Source organism: Notothenia coriiceps, unplaced genomic scaffold (genome assembly GCF_000735185.1).
Source record: "Notothenia coriiceps isolate Sejong01 unplaced genomic scaffold, NC01 NC01_scaffold00014738, whole genome shotgun sequence".
Classification (NCBI taxonomy): Eukaryota; Metazoa; Chordata; class Actinopteri; order Perciformes; family Nototheniidae; genus Notothenia; species Notothenia coriiceps.
In genome coordinates this window covers 306,472-326,880 of record NW_011347439.1, presented here as the reverse complement: position 1 = coordinate 326,880, position 20,409 = coordinate 306,472, and the positions used below count along the sequence as shown (strand labels likewise).

At 39.4% G+C, this 20,409-nt stretch overlaps 1 protein-coding gene across 1 annotated transcript; it reads right to left on the bottom strand.

Annotated features, from left to right (window-relative positions):
- Positions 1-1,938: 1,938 nt before the first annotated feature.
- Positions 1,939-16,863, bottom strand: rel (v-rel avian reticuloendotheliosis viral oncogene homolog). Its single transcript, XM_010774831.1, has 11 exons — positions 16,812-16,863; positions 16,340-16,372; positions 15,095-15,234; positions 13,962-14,110; positions 12,994-13,085; positions 5,821-5,961; positions 4,959-5,063; positions 4,584-4,802; positions 3,889-3,954; positions 3,704-3,778; positions 1,939-3,323 (listed from the first exon to the last, which is right to left on the bottom strand). The coding sequence occupies exons 1-11, from the start codon at positions 16,816-16,818 to the stop codon at positions 2,428-2,430; spliced, it is 1,923 nt and encodes a 640-aa protein (XP_010773133.1). The 5' UTR covers positions 16,819-16,863; the 3' UTR covers positions 1,939-2,427.
- Between the last annotated feature and the right edge of the window lie 3,546 nt (positions 16,864-20,409).

The window sequence follows — 20,409 nt, the reverse complement described above, 5'->3', positions numbered from 1 at the left end:
ACATAATTCTTGGCCAGATAACAAAAGTGTACCTATAACTGTCCATGTAATAAGTGTGATAACTCTTTTGTGTACCAATACAAAAATATAATGTTGTATACAATACTTGTTCTCCTCTTCCTTTCTGATCATATATCAGGGCACCTGGTCATACTTTACCACATATGCATAATGCTTGTATATGAAGATGATGTGAATAATAGCCTATAAAATACAAAATAAGTGGAACAAGACAGACTCTGTTTATTAAGAAATTATTTAGTAGAAAAATCCCAAAACAGCAAATCTTACAAAGTGGTCATCAAAATATTCTGGAGGGCATACACGCTAGGATACACTAGGCTTGATCAGCCCTGTGTCTATTCACAATGTCCTCTAAGGCAAATGTTGAACCACAGTATGAACTTCAGCTGAATTAATGAAACATCAATACAAAACACAATTGAAATCTGTATATATAAAACTTTTAGTAGAAATTATCTGAGAACTCTGGAAAACACATGTGATCACTGTTATGACATAGTCATTACAAAGGAAAGACAACACTAAATGTGTTTCCAACCACTTCCTCAATGGAAATTTCAGTACCTTGCCAGTTCTTGAGCGTTTCAGCATGGTTTTTGCTTTCACTCTCAACTATGGCTAACATATATGTACAGATTGCATAAAAAAGAAAAGATTTGCTAAAAAGAAAAATCAATAAAACGATAAAAATATGTAAGCATCCTTTACAAAGCAATAAAAAGAGTAAACACATGATAATAAGCTGTACAAATTCAACCAACATCCATTTCCCCCCCGTTTTTTCTTTCAAGATTCAACACTCCAAGAAAACATTAAAAAACGATACAGTATGTTAACAGTGAATCCAGCTTCACCTGAGAAAGACAAAAAAAAGAAAGTAGTACATTCACTTCTGCGAAAATAGAATTTTGATTGGAAACCATCGGCATTGTATGGTTGTCCTTACAACCTTCAGGTCTCTGGCTTACAGAAGCCACATTTCATTTGAGGTAAGTTTGTATTGACTAGTTTGGAGAATACCTACTGAACAACAGCAGCTGTAAACCAATCAGTGAATTAGGCGGAGTGACTAAAAGGACACTGAAACAACGATGGCACACCTCACCAGTTCAGAGCTACAAGTTGAGTTGGAATCGTACCAAACTTTAACTAGGGTTTTTGAAAAAGGCATCATTGATATAAATGTCATATCAACAGCACTACTATTTATTTTCTCAAATATTCGAAGAAATAATGTTTTTTTAAAATCAGTTTAATAGTGTCTTTTCAGATTAATAATGGGAAGCAAAGACACTTTTGCCCCTTTTCCACCAAACCAGTTCCAGTTCTAGCTCCGTGCTAGTGCTCTTCTGGTTCTGAACGTTCTTCTTTTTAGCCCAAGTTGTTTTTCCACCGCCCAGAGCCCGACTGGTGCTGCGTCATGACATCATCGTTTACGGCACTGATTTTCTCCCAAACGCCACTCACAACATCAGCAATGGGGGACAAAAAATCGACTGCGTCGGGTCGATGATCGTGTTGCTTTTAATCATACAAAGCTTTTCTCCAGAGTGGCATGGTGCATTGTTTATTAATGTGTTTCAGCAGCATTTACCGACCACTGCAGTGCTGCTCGTCCACCAGAGTTTATTCTCCCGTTAACTCACGGCAGCGGCCGCTGTAAAGTCTTCACTGTCTGACTGTCACACAAGCAGCTGATACATATCCTCCATCCCCATAAGTGAATGTGTTTCAGTATAAATTGACGCTGTTTGGCATCACAACGCTGTTATGAAAGTTTCTCTGGTATAAAATGGGTGATGTTAGCATAGCAACCGAAGCTAATCTGACAATCTTGACTACTTGTTGCTATCCTATTGTAGCATAAGCCGTTTTCTACAGGCACATTTTACCGGCGTATGTTTCATTATGATCCTTCTTGTGATAGTCGGACATGGCAACCTGTGTAGCCCATGTATTGATTCACTCCGATAGCTGCTATAATAAAACAACCGGTTTTCGGTGCTTAGGTGGAAACAGGAAGACCCAGAGCTAAATCAGGCTCTAGCCCGGAACCGGCCCTGGAACTGGTTTGGTGGAAAAGGGGCATCTGACAAGCGGCACTGCTGGCGGTTAAGATGTAGGTACGAAACATTCTGGGTGGTATCTTTACCATTTCTTTTAATGGAACATTTTCCTAATTAAGTTTACCGCATAGACAATGCTTTTGCCTGGTTAGAGATTCCAAACGGCCTCCAATAATTTCTCTCTTGTGCCCACTGATGTAACATCCCAAGCACTGAGCCCTAATTGGCCCGAATAGGTGAAGCAAATTGTCTGGCTTCGCAAGACTAAACAAGACCAATGCACTGCTGGAACTGCTTTTTTTGTTTATATATTATTATCAAATAAATGTCACTCCTTTTAGTCAGCTTGCCGGGATTGTTTTAACCAGTCATCCAGAGTTGGGAAGTGGCCTTCTGAGGCCATGCTGTTGCTTGAGTATGGATTTTGCTGATTTTTAAGAGGATGAATGTTGCCACCATCGCCTTGCCTCAATGGATCCATGTCGATGCCATTGCTCATACGAGGAAGCAAGTTGGTGTAAGTATTTTCTTGGCTTTCGCTTGGGGAATGCATCAGAGAAGCATGGGTCTCTTGTGCCACTGTGATCTGTGGCTCCTGCTTCAGCTGGAAGCCAGTGTGAGATCTTCCTCCTACAAAGCCCTTCAGAAACTCTTCCCCTTCCATTCCCCCTACGAAGGGGAAAGTGGCCAGCCCCTGTGACCCCCCTCCACCTCCGGGTACTGCACCGCTAAAGGTGCTCTGGATTGGATTAAGGTTAATGAAATTGGGCCACGCAGTTTGGAGACCCTGGTTCTGGTTGCCTAGATTGTTCTGGGCTTGAGTATCAGAAACATGCTCTTCCCTTTGCTGCTGCAGGTTGTAGAGCGACTGCGAATCTAACTGACTCAATACAGGGGCCTGGGGAACTGTTTCCAAACACTGCAAGTCCCTGACAGAGAGCTGAGGGAGGCTAGGAGCCACTCTCTGGGGGTAACCAGATCCACGGTTCTGCTGCTGTTGCCTATTGATATTAGGACGTGGCAGATTGCACATGGCACCTGACTGGTTTATGGTGACCGTATCCATTGAGAGTGCTGGGTTGGGATTTGCCCATAAATGGCTGACAGGCACATTAGGAGCTTGAGGATTCATCATTACATTCTGAGCACCGTGTTGGTAGGCCCGGTTGAATACAGGCGCTTGTTGCTGCATCGGAGGTGTGGGCTGTTGCCTCGGGTACATGTTGTTGGGGTCTGGAAAATATATGGTAAATGTCAAATGGACTCCATGTATATAGCACATTTGTAGTGTTCACCTAAAGTGCTTTGCAATGCAAGCCAGCATTCCCCCATTCATACACTGGAGACAGAGTCTACCATACAAGGTGCTAACTGCTCATCAGGAGCGATTAACATTCACACACACACACAGAGATGGCAGGAGGTAAGGGTTTTGGGTTCAGTATCTTGCCCAAGGACTTTCAACATGAATACAACAGGGGCGGTACTACCGATTAGTAGGCATGCGCTAAAGTAGCATTAGGCATTATAACAGGCAAGGGTTATTCTGATCTTTATGTAAGCCTTGCATCTTGCTAAAGATCTAACATTACTTTTTGAGAAAAATTAGTTACCTTTCCGCATGTGGCTCAAAGTACTTGTTGGCACTGCCTTTGGCCTGTTCATTGTCAAACCAGTGAAAGGACCACCTAAAGAAAGGCCAGAAACCTTTGTTAGAATGCATACATGTATAGTGACATACAAAATACATGCACATGTAGGCATACCAGATGTTTGTACAGAAAAACTTAAAACGTACCGGATAATCCTGAGATCCTCATCAAGTGCTCTATTTTGCGCTTTTTCTCATTGTAGCCGTAAGGATCTAAAGCAAACACAAAATGTTCACGTAAATCACTTGATTCAGACTGAAACCAGTTCCTTGACACTATTGTCAGGCAAAGAGGAATGGGTTTGAATACCTGAGACACACTTCATCTCTCTGGCCTTCTAGTCAGAGCGGAGCATGACACCTGACTATTCCCTGTGTTTTAGTTTTTTATATTTCTGTTGTAAATTATTGTCTTTTATTGTGATTGTAGTAATGTGTTTTTATTAAATGTACAGCACTTTGGCTTGACCAAAAATCGCTTTTAAATGTGCTATATAAATAAAACTTGATTTGATTTGATCTGAGTTGTTACTTTTAAGGGTACCGACCAAAAACATCAGTAGTACCGTTCACGATTAAACAAACAGTGTTAATATTCTAGTGGGAAATGCAAAGCTGAACAGGGCAACGCTTTCCACATGTGCTTTCTACGAGAATGATTGTGTGTCCCATTATGCCCTGTTGACGGACTTAAAAACAATATGGTTCAAATTAGGAGATTTTGACTTATTTTTTAGGACTGAAGTTAATGGTACCAGTATTGGTTCAAATGAACTGTAGCTAACCCTAGAGTGGAATGACGAGAGTTTGAGTTTAGTAACAAAAAGTTGATCCATGCTTACCTTTGTCGTCAGGCAGATATCTGAAATCCATTGCTTCACTGACTTCCTGATCGGAAGGTCGGCGCAACTGCATCTGCACGGTGACCGACTCTGATATGGAGGGGTTATAGTAGGGTGGAGTCTTGAAGACGATGGCGACTTGGCGATGAACATCTGCCTGGGAGAAGGAGCCTTTGGCCTCCCAGCCTTCGGAGCAGAAGAATCGCACCTCAATGTCATCTAGAGGAATAGTGGGATGATGGGAAAACAAGAATAGAGAATGAATGATCATGCAAATAGATGGGCATTATGGCTATAAGGATTGATTTATTGATAGTGAATGCAAATGGAGAGAAAATAGATGCAAGTTATGTGAAAAACAAACGTAATATGTACCTTTCTGTACTTTGTCACAGAGTAAGAAGATCTCATCCCCTCCCTTGACACTGCCACTGTTCCTGTTTACCCGACAGATCCTCAGCTCTGCAGTGTTTGGGGCCCCTGATGATGCAGAAACAAGTTGTAGGAATAGAATGCAATGGATGCAACAAATCCAATAAGTCAGACTGCAATCTACAAGCGAGACAACATTTGTATTTCTAAGAGTGATAATCACAATCTGCCTTTACTTAATCTAGTCTATGTCCCGTGGCTCAGCGTAACTTGTTCAGTGTTTGCCTCAGTTTAGAGACAGACCACAGTTGACTGTTGAAGCCTCAGCAGGTTGAGTCACATGTCACATGCCTGCTGTCAGAAGAGGAAGTGCTCCATGGTAACAGTGTTGTTTGAGGGTAAGTATATATAAAGACCATTCCTTTCTCAATGTGTGTGATGAAAACTGAACTTGTTTGCTGAAGTGCAACACTCAAAACACAGTAAAAGAATATATATAGGACACACATATGCAGGTTTTGCAACAAACACTACACAGCTACAGACATTATGTAGCTGTATTTAATTGTCCAACCACGGCTACTTGTGCAACTTATCAATTCTTGCAAAAAACATTATCACTTAAGTAGGTCAATAATGCAATTCTAGGCAATGGAAGGAACTGAAGTGAAAATAAGGACAAAATATTTCCAGCTATAATTAGCTTTATCAAATGAAGTCTAAGGTGAACACGCCTAAATTAAGGGAGTCGTTATTCCCGTAAGAACAATTATATGGCAATGTAAACAGGTTCTCGTAACTTGCATTTGCCAGACACGATGTCAGCATGAAAACCCTTTGACGCAGACATGGATCAGACACTCACTGTTGTCGTAGATGGGGTTTGTGACGATGGGATTGAGCTGCCGGGTGTATTGGCCGCTCTCGTCCTGTAGGGAAACCTGGATACACAGGCGGACCACGTTCAAGTCGTACTCTTCCGTCTGCAGCAGCTGCTCTCGTGGCACTGAGGTCACACACACACAAAAATGCAATGTAAGTAATATGAGAAATGTATATCTGTGACCCCCTATGAAAATACTCTTTGCCAATAAGTGAAATTATTTGACCAACATGAACAAATGAATGCAGAAGTGTCAAAGGTACATAATCCAGTTATGACACCATCATCCTTGCAAAAAAGATTGTAGTAATTAAAAAAAAAACATAGCTGTAATACATTATCATCTTTTTAAAATGACATACATAATGCTGTATAATTAAGTATAATCAAAAACGTTTTGCAGGTTTATCATACAACACATTTGAAGTATGTTTATCATGCATTAGACAAGGTTTTGCAAATAATATCATGGAGCAATAATGAGCTATTATGACTATAAGTCATTAAAAAATGCTTTATCATTTTTTTATGATTATTGTTTTGAAGCATCATAAATATTTAAATGTGCCTACAACGATAAATATACACCGGTGTATGCATATTTAAATGCATTCTTAATAGTTTTATATTGCATTCTGTAATTTGGATGCAATTTTAATGTATTAATTATAATCACAGAATGATGAAAATAAACCAAATATGCAAAATGAATCATGTGTTGAATACTTATTGACAAATGTGTCAAACCATTAAAAGCATAGATAGACAGATATGTGTTCTCATGCCTCTCACATCTGTAGGCTGTCCCCAAAACCTCAACTGTGGATAAACGCAGACACGTCACAGATAATCTTTTTATTTTCAAGCAGCCTACTCTTTTATACACACACATACAATCAAGCGTCACACATACCGCCCCATACAAACCTTGCTTTGACTGAGAGACGCCCACACACCGACACACACACCAGGCTTTCACATCCGCCTACTTTCTCTTCCACCATCTCTCAATTTCTATCTTTCGCACTCATGCCGAGGCCATACCCGCCTACAACTTGTGGCCAAGGTGACGCTCGGCGACGTCACCTCAGGGTGGAAAGAAGTGTATGTGTGTGCCTTTGTGACTCCCTGCACGAGTGACCATGGGGCTACTGCCTCCTGACGTGTGTGAAAGTGGTGGGACAAAAGTCTTAAACACATTGGTATACAACCAAGACACAGATTTAGGGAAACTCCTCATCCTTACTGAATGTGTCAATTGGTCATGCTCAGTTCTAACAGCTAATTATTTTACAGCTCTGCCTCTACATGCGCTGTTGGCATCAGCCATTATTTTTTGCAAGACTCAATTCCAAATGAAGTCACAAGGCATCAGCTCATTTACAAGTCGGTTTGATTTTAGCTAAGTCATCAAATTGTGACTTGTATCTGGAGTCCTGTGTAATTAACAAGCAGAGAACAAAAGGGCAAAACAACTGTCACTCCAAGTGTTATCAGAATGTTTAGTTAGACATGATGCAGTAAACACGTCGACACCAGTTTTGTTGGTTTGCTGTCGATATGAAGCTTCAAGATTTGTTAAAAAATTCTGAAATTTGATATCAGATTTGACCAAAACATGACAGCCTTGCTCTTAATGTTCTATGATAGATGGCATTTAACATTCACACTCTGAACTACTTTATCAACTGCAATTTTACTTTGATACAGCAGTAGAGAAATTGTTTGACATTTCGGGAAACACGCTCATTGCGTTGGGTCCGAGAATTAGATGAAAAGATCAATACCAGTTTCATAAATGTCCATTACATATTAATTAATTATAAAACATCCAGGAGGGTAGCTTATCAAAACAACTGGATACAAGGGGAAACAGATAGCCTTGCTGTATCCAAAGCATCATCAAGCGTCTACCATCACTCTAGAGCTCACTCATTCACAATTAATATTTAATTGTGTCAACCGCACAAAACACAAAGTGTACAACAAGACATAATGTGATACGTTTAAACAAATCTGTTGATACTTAAAGCTAATTTCAACTTCCCTGAATATAATAGGTTCAGTTTAACTTGCATTGTGATGGTTTACAAGCAGATGTAACTTTGCTACTTTGTGTCTCGTACATTTGACATTGAATATGTTGTTCCTCAAGGAAGCATTGTGGGTCCTATTCTTTTTTCTTTACACATGCTCTCTCTGGGTACTGCAGGTCAATATATGGATGTTATATCGATATCAACGTATGAGGGTAGATTAAGACTTATATTTTGGCTGTGAGTGTGTGTGTGTGTGTGTGTGTGTGTGTGTGTGTGTGTGTGTGTGTGTGTGTGTGCTCAGGCTGAGTTCAGGTGAGTTTCGCGGTGTCTCCCTGTCTCGCAGACCCCACTCAGACACCAGGAAACAACCCCAGCAATCCAGCACACACTGTCCGCTCCAGCAGCGAGCCCCGCAACGTCCCGCCAACATGGCACCCAGACCCCACGCAGCATTCTCATCTGTTTTTCATTGCTACTGGTGTCATTTTCTGGTTGCTAATGCCATTGTAACACATAATCACTGATGTTCCGCTGTAACGGTGGTGGACTCATCAGAACAGAGTGGGCGAGCTGACCAATCAGAGAACAGTGGGCTCATAGGGAGGGGGTGCAGGAGCTCCAACAAGCCGTTTAGGACAGAGTGGATACACATACTATACAGAGATGCTGTATGAGAAACCAATGTGATTTTGGAACATTGAACAATGTAAATCTATTGTAGTAGACCTCAACAATGGAATTATGATCAGTAGAAATGGCCATGACATGGGACCTTTAAGTGTCTTGACTCTTTACTTGACTTTGAATGCTGCAATAAAGTAAAGTGATGTCATTTTCAGAATTGACCAGACTGTTTAACTTAAACTATGTTTAACAAGCTTAACTATTATTTGCATTTACCCAGTTAGTCATTTTATGACTTAACTCATTATTATTTATCATTCTAAAAATCTTATTGTTTGAATATTTTGCATATATATCGTCACAATATTTATATTGAGGTATTTGATATCCTCTGTATCAGCAAGTACTACTTCTGGGCAAATTTTGTAGTCACCATATGTTAAAATATCACTGCCATGCTGATGATACACTAACAACAACAAAATAAACAACAGTGACACTGTGAAAATCAACCTCTGGGTGCTGAATGGTCTCCGGAACACAAATGTTGTGGGTAGCAGAGAAAGACAGACAGTGGAGAAACTGAAGGAGGGAGAAATGAAGAATTGCTTGTGTATGAAAGCGGAACTGTTGTATCAAATATTGATGGAACATAAAAAGTTGGTGTGTGTGTTTGAGATGCTGGACAGGTGGCTCAGATGTTAAAGCAGTGGTGAGTGAACCTGTGTGGTGGAAAAAGGCCCGAAGTTAGTGGGCATCCCGGCTGCACAATGCTGCAGCTGCAGAGGGACGAGGTTATCGGCTGCGATGCAGACGGGGACAGTAACGGAGGGGGTCGGTGATGGGTGGGCAGTGGGGTAAGTGGTTAAGAGTCAATGTGGGAGCAGAATATGAGAGTATGAAAGGAGGGGCGGCAGGTGCCAAATCTCACCACAAACAGTGTCTCCATTGCATGACTCACAATTTCATCAAGTTTCATGACATGCATCGCTAGTTCTTGTGTCTTACTGAGATGGAAATCTGATGTTTTGTCAGTCCAACTCAAAGATATTCAGCTTATTATGATATAAAGCAGAGAAAACAGAAAATCCTCATATTTGAGTCTGAAATATGTAAATGAAAAATGTAATAACTTCAATGATTCATTGATTATTGAACTAGTTGGCCGTGTTTTTCTGTTGAGTATAACTGGATAACTAAACTAATCGTTGCAGTTTTATTGGATACAAACATAGAAAAGGATTGAAAAAGACCAAATGGAAAATATATATATATTTTTTTCTCCTCAGGAAAATAATCTAATCTATATCCACGCCTCTAACTTGTCAATCATTTGGAAATATGTGAAACAATTTACTAGGTATATCCCCCAATGTTAAACGGGAAGACATACTAATACAGAAACATGTTACAACATCACACGCAGACATTATTCACTTCTGTGTCAACACTACTTCAGCTGAGGTGAGCTTTTGGCTAATAGACATTAACACAAACATTAATGTAGCACAAACAACATTTCACATGCATGATATGAGTTGCGGTCAGGGGGTTTGTGTGTATGTGTATGTGTGTAAGGTGTTTTTTGTTAGAGTGGGGGGAGTGCATGGGGCATATCTCCCCGTCACAGGAAGCAGCTGAGTTTCAAAGCAGAAGTGAGCTGAAGAGAAGGCAAGGTTAAAGTCATGTGAAAAAGAAATTCAGCTGCCCATAGTACAGTCTCTAGTAATCAACACATTGCATCTGTGTTTAGTTTTAGCTATGGCTACCTGAAATCTACAGTAACAACAATGTGTCATTGGCAAGGCTTTGTCTGTAGAGTAGCCTACTGTACATATCATGATACAGGGACTACTAGGCATTTCACAGTAATTACTTTACGGTAAACTACCCATCATACGATATATGAACAGGACCTCATTTTATGTTATCGGCTTATCGTACCATATATGGAGGCTAGTTTCAGCATTTTTACGTTATCAACTTATCCAACAGTAAATGGAAACAACCTCACTATTCTTTATGTTATTGACTTATTGAACGATGCAAAAACAAAACCTCAATAATCCTTTGGTAAAATATGTGGTCATGACCTCCAATATCTTAAAGAATTGGTTTATCATACCATTTAGTGACATTAGTTCCATCACTTTTATGTTATTGTCAATTTACTTATATGGACATGACGTCACTTTTTTTGTCTTGGACCTATCTTACAATATATGTACATGACTTCAGAAATCAAATGTTTTTGCTTTATTATTATAGAATTGTGTAATATATCTTTCACATTTGATTTGATTTGAGAAAATCTTTAAATTTGAGAGAGTGAAAACAACATGTTCTGCTACTTTGAAAGAAAAATATTATTTTCATCTATTAATTGATTTTTCCAAATATTTGGCAGTAACATTTTGTCCATTGACCAGTCCCTTAGTCAACCAATGAGTGAAGTTCAAATACAAACTATTTTGCAAACATGAAAAGTAATAAATCGAAGCATTAGAGTAAATTATAAATCTGTCATATATGTGTGGTTAGCGGCATATCTGGCTAAATCAAATTAATTCAGTCAACAGTTATCGCAACACGCAAACATGGAACACTAAAACTAAAGCACATTTATGTGTAACTGCTTGTAAACCCTCCATTCCCTCCATGATTTTACAGACCTGTAAAGCACCATACCCTACTTTTATCATCATCTCTGAGAGATGGGGAAGCCCCTCGGTCCACCCTCCCCCTTTAATGGATCCTGCATTCCCAGCTCTCACGTGGCATCCTGCACTGTGCTGAATTGAGCAACTGTGACTAAGAATGGGGAAGTAGCTCAACGCCTGTTTGTACACGAGAAGTGCTGCCTGTCTGCAGCGGAGCACCGCAGAATGAAAGTGCATTGAGGAAACAGCACGACTGTACACAGTGTGGTTGCAGGAGAGCGGAATTATGAGTTGATGTTAGAAAAATCATCGCCGTTGCTTGAGAATTGGGTCAATCAGCATTCGAAAGAAATTATTTTGAATTGTTTTGAACCTGTTTAACAGTAACAGCAGCAGGGAAAGCAACAGCAGCATCGACAGTGAGCAGCCACAGTCACAGTTAGTAACTAAAATGACAATCTTAGCTTTGTATAATGGCAGATATGCCATATAAATACCTTTTAGTAAAATATTTTAATCTATTTGACCTTTGTTTTGTTTTTTTCCCTTGTTGCTTGAGTTGACTCAGCAATATCTGTTACACAGTAACATAATCACTACACACCATAAGCTACTGGTCATTTTAGACAAAGTAGCAGCCAAAAACATCCACGGTATGTCAATCTAAGATGCAGAGTGGAAACAACAACAATTCTGAAAATCTTGATATGTTGCAAAAAAAATGTTATGCTTGGCTGAGGTGAAAGAGTTGGTCTATCAATAAAATAAATGAAGTGTAATGGCAACATATTTATGACGTGTGACTTCATCGTCACCTGAAGCTTCTGCATCAGATCCAACCAGTCGTCAATCACTCCACATTGTGATCTCATTTACACTTCCTATTATTATGAGAGTGATCTGAGTGACTTTTATTTAATAACTTCATCTTGTTGCGCCCTCAAATTTGGCTATAGAATTGACACCTTCTATTAGCTAGCTACGGTGCAGTGGATTGAAACAAGATTAAAAGCTCTTTCTTTCAGCAATTTTTGTTATTTTTGACGGAACATGAAAACAGACTCTTAGTTGGACAGTTTCTGCATTACCTATCTCAAACTTGGATGAATTGCTATTGCTTTTTGTACATGTGCATTATCATTGACGGCCTGTTAGCATGCTGACGTTAGCAATAAGCTTGAAGCTATGCTAGCACAACCTTAAAGTGGACCTATCATGCAAAATGCACTTTTGTACGTCTTTTATACATGAATATGTGTCCCCCGGTGTTCCAGGGAACGCACAAAGTGTCAGAAAATACAGCCCTCTCTCTTTTCCTCCGGACCCAAATCTTTTATAAACGGGGCTACAACAAGCGGATACAGATTCCATTCGACCCGGCGTCAGCCCGGAACAGTGCGCGGTGACGCTCCGCCCATCAGGGGAATGAGAGGATGCCGTGGCATGGTAACAGCATGGTAACATGATGCTCGTGCCCCGCCCCCCTCCTTTGCAGGGGGGCGTGGTCAGCTGCAGCTCATTTGCCACAGAATCAGCCCTTGCAAAAACAGTGCTGGAATACAGCCAATAGAGCGAAATGAGGCATGGCTAAAATGCATGATCTGTTTGGTATTTTGAAAAGAAACTTCACAGATATGTTTTATATAGGTATGGCCCAACAATATATTATTCAAATATAGCATGATAGGTCCACTTTAAAGAGCAGCTAGCATGGCTGTAGACTCAGTCAGGTTCTAATGCACACAAGTGGGTTGAAACTACTGCTCTCAGTCAGTGTGATGATGTAAGACAAAAACAGAAGCAGAGGATGTGACATTGGAAGAAGGACTCACCAGTGAAGGGGTTGATCCCTCTGGTCATCCTCTGTACGATCGCATCTTTCACTTCCCTCCTTCTCACACACTGGATACCCAGATTCTGGAAGCTGTGGGGATAATAAAGCAACAGGTCTGTGACAAACTGGCAGACTCTTACTATGCTGCAACTTAGAATAAAAACAACAAACACATGGGGCCAAACCTGAGTGGAATGACATCAACAAATATAATGTTGCATAACTCTGGAGGAAAGGTAATAGCAATCTTGCAATTACTCCAACCTGTCTGACTCTACTTTTAAAAGACTTCAACTATTTATTGAATTTTCTTTTATTACTTAACTAATGTGGGAATATTTGTAAAAATTACATTTGTATTGCTCTTTGGGAGAGTGTACTTGCATACGTGTGCTATTATGTTACAATAACATCTGAACATTTTGTTTATTGCAATTATTTCTTGGACCATATGCCGCCCAATAAAAGTGGTTATTGTGACAGGCATGATTTATCTACATAGGAGTTGAAAGTTGAAAGTAATCTAAATTTACTACACACATCAAAGGAGGATTTGCAAATTATACACACCAAAATAAACTGACTCATTCAAACACACAACCTCTATTTTCTCTCTGACACACAGCAAATATGGGTGATGTCACTTGGGGAATTCCCATATTACCATCCTCATCACAGACATGGTTTGACAAAAATGCTCTGTGTGTGATTACCAGCGCTCTCCCTCTGTATCTGCGAGGTCACCAATCAACACTCAATGTCTTCTGAAACCACCAAGTAAAAAATGAAGTTCTACTAATAGAGAGCACATTGATTATGTTGTGGTGTGTGTTTGTTTGTTTACTTATATTGATGATTAAGACTGAGACAATGTGGCTATAATTGTTGTGATGACGTCAGTGACAGTGAGGTCATTGAATACTCATAGAGAGTGCTGATGGAGGTTACTGTGGGAGGAGGACTTACGCGATCACTTTGCGGTCTGGACCAAACTCGGCCTCGTAGAACCCTTCTTTGCAGTCCTTGCCCACCAGGTCGTGTGGATGCGGTCGGTACGGCTCGTTCTTCGTTACCAAGTAAACGCGTACTTTCCCTTTACCGCAGTAATTCAGGATCTGCGGAGGAATCAAATAATTAATAGTAAATCGTATAGAAAGATGCATGCAGAGGTGTAAAGAAGAGAGAAGGAGGAATATACCAGATGCTTTGAGGGCTTTGGGTGTTTTTCTGTAAAACCAATAAAGCCATGCTCTATATGTGTTTTTACAACTCACCATTGGTCATTGGCCCTATGCCTTAAAATATGACACTAAATTTACCCCACTGGCGTTAGTTTGGAACATGAACTGCTGCCTCTAGTGGTCGTAGTAATTATAAAGGGTGTAAAGAGAACTGGATTCAGCGTTGTTCATTAGTGTGAAAATTGCTGAATGGCCCATGAAGCCAAAATGGCCTGATCTATGGTGATCTTCCGCACCCATAGAGTATGAGCAATTGCGTGTTCACCGCCTCCCATCCGCTGCATCATAGAAGCATGATGGAGGGTCTCAGGTCAGTCAAATGAATAGAGGAAGGATAATATCTCTGGATTCGGCTATAAGGGCATTTTAAAATGTACGAACTTAATGATTGAAATATGGTCTATTCAAGTCTTCAGAAACTAAATAAATATATATATAAAAATAAGAGGAAATGAACAAAGGAACTGCTGTTCGTGCCCCGGTGGGAAACCACAACTCAACATTTACTTTTTTAGCTTAACTATGTAACGTAGCCTTCCAAACTTTCAAATGTGATTTAAGTAACGGGGGAAACAAGTACTTATTTGAACACAAACCCTAATATTTTTGCTAAACCTAACCAAGTATAAACAATACGTACTTAAGTTTGGAACCTCTAACGTGACAAACTGAACTCATGTAACATTAACCACTTGTTGCCCTATATGTTGAAACATGCTGGAAATGCGTTGGAAATCGACATCAAAGGCTTTCGACGTGAATCTGTATATGATTGTTCGGGAGTGAACTCTTCTTGGTTTTATGCAAAATAAACATGTAAATCTCTCGATTGAGGAAATTAAAGTTGTACCGACTGACCTGCAGACTGGGGTAGGTCCTGTTGTTGTCAGAGCTCTTCTCTCCGGGGATGCTTCCCGCTGAGCGACCCTCACACTTGTACCTGAAGCGCATTCCCCTCTGCTTCGGCTGCTCGAAGATCTGGACAGAAGGCTCGGCCACTAGAGAGAACGCGTGATTTAAACAGTTAATAAAGGGATGAAGATACTTCCCCCAATTGTTTGAATATACATGGCTGCTAAAGAGTGTTGACACAAGTTACAGGATCAATACATAAAGTACACTTGGTTATTGACTATGTTTCTAATAAGTAATAATCCAGGGGGCATTGACTTTGCAGGTCAAAAGTAATCTAGATTTTAAGACTTTGACAAATTGACTTTAAAATGTCCTCGAGGAAAAAGGCCTATAAATCAGAGAGAGAAACAAAAATGCCCATCATAATTTTACAAAGCCATGTGTTTTAGTGTTGATGTTTATTATTTTGGAGAAAGGTTTGTGAAAAAGAGATTTAAAACCCAAATTGTCTGCTGAAATATACATCTTGACTTAAAGGAGAATTTGTTTCAGAAAGGTGTGACCAAGATGAAATTACCAATAAAATGTATAGGCTTCTTTTAAACTGAAAATCATTGTGCTTGCTAAAAAAAAAAAAATCAGCATTCAAAACATTGCATGAAAAAAACTGTCTGTACTAACTTGACCTATTGCATGATACGCAGCCTGCCACACTTGATGCCCGAGAGAGAGAGAGAGAGAGGAACTAAAACTGATCAGGGAAGTGTCTCTTATTTTGGTTTGCAGTGTTTCCAATAACTTTACAACACAACAATTTTTTTTTGTGGACATTACAGCTGAGTGAGAAGCAACCCAAGCAAAGTGGTGTACACACACACACACACACACACACACACACACACACACACACACACACACACACACACACACACACACACAAAACTAGTCCAGTTACATTTCTGACTTGATTAAGAAATCTACGTTTGCCAAATGTTGGCTCAGCCATGTCCTGCCTTCCTCATTTTGAGAGAAGATGTAGCTCACACGCGGACATTTATATCACACTATATAAACTCAGAGACCACAACCCATATACAAAAGGATTTAAAAAACCTCTTTTTCTCAGACACTCCTAGCACAGGTCTGAAAAAAAGCAACGCTTACCAATAAAGCTAAATGAGGAAGTGAAAGACACTGCATTGCATTTACAGCTCATTTTGACAAAAGAGGTTTTAAAAGTCTACTTACTTAGATGTGAATCGTCCCCTAGCATCATAAGAACTGAGGAGGTAAATGTGACAAATAAGAAATAATCAGGCAAATGTTGATGCAAATGAGATACAAAATCATACTAAAAAGTTGTCATAACATAAAATAAATGAAAATAACAATATTTTACTTAAGGGGGTTTGTGTAGTTCTGCTAAAGCTATCATGTAATTATTCCAATCACACTGTAAATCATTGCAACAAGGAGGAAGTTTCACTGTGCTGTTAAACAGATTTATAACAGTGGCAACAAGTGTTTAAATTAAGAATTAAATACTTGGGCTATAATCTCACATTTGTCTTAATATAGCTAGGAAATAAAACTTACACTTATAGATGTTCTTGAACGTCAAAGTCATGATAATTATTGGTCAATATTACATTTAGTCTAAACCTCTTATTCTACGAGTTACTATTATTATTCTACAGTAAATAAAAGAGTTGCCGCTCACCATCCATAATGCAGGAACACTGTGTCGTATCAAACGTTACTGTCTCTTGGAGAAGCCCGAGCTGAATGAGTGACAGTGGACAGGAAAGTGATATTTGTTAGAAAAGAGGCTACGCGGGGAATTCCCCTCCGTCACCGCCCCCTTCATCTGAACTGACCAATTAGAGGCCGCGCGAGTCGGAGCAGAGAGCAGAACGTGCGCAGTGAGGTCACTCCTCTCCACGCTGCCTATCTGAGCCCAGAGACTGTTGATAGCTGAGACTCAGAGGTGGGAGAAGTACACGGTTCTTGTACTTGAGTAAAAGTAGAAGTACCAGAGTGTAAGAATACTCTGTTACAAGTAAAAGTACTGCAATCTAAACGTTACTCAAGTAAAGTACAAAAGTATGACCATCAAAAATATACTTAAAGTACCAAAAGTAAAAGTACTCATCATTGGTCCAATTCAGAAATATATATATTTTATGTTTTGATAATAATAATTGATCATTAAAGTGTTATCAAAGCTGGTAAAGGTGCAGCTAGTTTAAATTACTTTGTATACTGCAGGGTAGCTTGTGAATTTACTCCAGTCTTATTTAAGTGTTGATTATAATTCACATTATTAACTCAAGTTTGAAAAGCAACTAAAGGTATTAAATAAATGTAGTGGAGTAAAAGTACATGATTTACCTCTGAATTGTAGTGGGGTAGAAGAAGCACAAAGTAGCATAACATTGAAATACTCAAGTAAAGTAAAAGTATCTCCAAATTGTACTTAATCAAAGTACTTATGTAAACCCACCTCTGAGATTCAGTGATAATAGACAAAATGGAGGAAAGGCCCCTGACAGCATCTCTGAATTGTGTAAAAGTCATGAAAAGAATAAAGCAAATGAAAAAATATAGCAATTAAATGAAATAGCATCAGAATCAGAATACCCTTATTCGTCCCGAAAAGGGGAAATGTACATTGTTACAGCAAAAGTGAAGATGAAGTGAAAACACTTAGATAATACTAGTAGTACTGCAGACTTGTCACCACATGCATCAGAAAACACCATACTCACTGTGCAACCTCGTGCATGGCTGGATGCCTGATAGTAGCAGACACCTCATTAATATGACTAGCATTACATTCACATAGGTAACCATACTGTTCTCATGAAAGAAAATAGAAGACCTTTGAAAAACCTGAGTTGATGAATAGTGCAACAGGCTATGGGTTTGTTGTCATATATTGTTGACTAACAGCGTACAGTTTTCCCATAAGGGCCCACCAGTAGTGCACTGCATAATATTAGCTCCACTGGATTAAAGAGCATTTAATGTTTTCTCCACTGGATGGGCACTTGATCTTTCTTTCTCCAACTGAAGGGCACCTTGGAGTGTGTTGGATGGCATTTAAAGACACAAAGCCTTTTAGACAGAGCCATGCAGATGAGTTGTATCAATCTCAATTTTCCCAAACTATATAATCAGACAATTGTGTATTTTTCTTAAAAGATAGTTTGTTAAAATGTTCTTGTGTTGTAGAAAAGCAGCCAAAAAGGATAATGGAATTCATATCCCTGGAAATGCTTTGGGAAATGGGTAATTAACAACTATATATTTTCTTGACCTTTGAAACTGTTATTGACAAAACGCTATTCAATAGTCTAAGTCTTTTTAGTTTAATCTTCAGCTCTGTTGTATCAGACACACCTCCTTTGCTTAGAATGACCCCAGTAACTAAATCAGCTTTTGACAAAACAATCTTAACACAGACCGTTTAGTAGATTTAACTTATTTTTATTGTTTTATACATGTAATACATAAAATGTATTGCACTCCAAAAATATCATGGACTTTTTCGGGTGATATAAAAAAAAATACACTTATTTTTTTAAATCTTCCAATGCTAGATGAATACAGCACAGATGCCCTATCTCGCAATATTGAGAATTAAACAATGCGTGTCCGCCCCGTGATTCGGATCAGCTCCATTAAGAAATGGGTTCTTCCCAGAGACTGTATATAATATATAAATGTTCTTCCTAGGTGCCATGCTACACCCTTCCACTATCAACATTGGGCCAGTAGTTTTGTTTTTTTAAACCTGATGACAAACAAAAAAAGACAAACCAAGCTGTAAACATATCAGTGTTTCCCCTACCATTGTCTTGGCGGGGCGCTGCGCCCTGCCAACGGAGCCCCGCCTGAAATTCAAGGTGTTTTTTTTAATTATTATTTATTTATTAAACTAAAAAAAAAAAAAATAAATATATATATATATATATATATATATAGCACCAAATTGCAACTGAAGTAATCTATTTACGGTCACTTTTCACATTGAACATGTGCTCTTTTATTAAATAAACTAAACGCCAATGTTATTTATCCAATGTGCATGTTTCAGTGTCCACTGCTTTGCGTATTCACATTCTCCCTCCGCTCTGTTTATGTTTCTGAAGGGCGCCCCCCCACACACACACACGCGCAATGCACACACTCACAATCAGAGACAAGAGCGGAGGAAAGGAGGAAACAACAGCTCTGGTGTCTGCCCGTTTTGTGTGTGTCCCCAGTTTCAAATTCGTTTATATTATTTTTTTAACCCGCAAGCCGTTATCGTCACGGGAGAGGACAAACACTCAGCCTGCCCAGGTCGACGCGCGCGAACGCGACAACGAACGTAGTGCGCATTCTAAAAATAGCTCAACAGATGGTGAGCAGGTACCGCGGCTTTGACTACAGTATTGAATTTGACAGAAAACAACAATCAAACGCCAGCAGGAAGAATAGTCTAATGAGTTGGGTGAAAAAAAGATAGGAGATGTGAGTTGGTTTATTCAGTAAATAGTATTATCGCCGTCAGGAATCGTATATGTTATGGAACTGTCGCTCTGTCACTTGTTGATTGTGGAGGCTAATATGCAGGACCTTTGCTAGTTGTCCCAAGTATCTTGATGCTACCGGCATTTAGCAGGCTCAAGTGACTCAGCAAAGTTGACAAGAGGCCGCTTAAAATGTATCGTGCAGCAATGTATGACAGCTGTAGAAACGATGGTGGCCATTGTTTAATGTTAGACTCACACCAATAAGCTCAATATGATCATAACACGATTGCTTTCTAATCTCAGAGATCGACTGTCATGATGCGGTAGGTGGAGCGCTGTCTTCAGCAATAAAAGGATGAGGGCAAGAGAGAGCAGCAGGTCGCACCTAGCAGGGTATGGCAGCAGGTTATGTTATATGTGTGTGATCAGGTGATTTAAATGTATCAATGAAAGAAGAAGTGTAGGAAGGGCAACTTGTATGGGTATTCTACTGTAGAATAATGATATAAGAGGGTAACATACAGTACGAGTTATTGGAGAAATTAAAGTAGAGGATATATGTCTAGTGTAGTAACACTGTACTATATTAATTGTAACTATATATTGGTTTAACCAATGTTACAATACCTAATTGGTTACTGTTCAACTGAATACTTTGACGTATCTAAACAATAAGTCAACTTCGATCTATAAGGCGAATTGTACGTTTTATTTTCCTGGCTATATTAAGACAAATGTTGAGATTATAGCCCAAGTATTTTAATTCTTGAATTTAAACACTTGTTGGCCGAAACTGTG

Excerpts from the sequence above, each read along its gene's own strand:
- rel (XM_010774831.1), bottom strand. Across the intron at positions 13,086-13,961 it reads CCAGACCGCAAAGTGATCGC|CTTCCAGAATCTGGGTATCC; the intron begins GTAAGTCCTCCT and ends TTATCCCCACAG. Across the intron at positions 5,962-12,993 it reads AGGGATCAACCCCTTCACTG|TGCCACGAGAGCAGCTGCTG; the intron begins GTGAGTCCTTCT and ends GTGTGACCTCAG.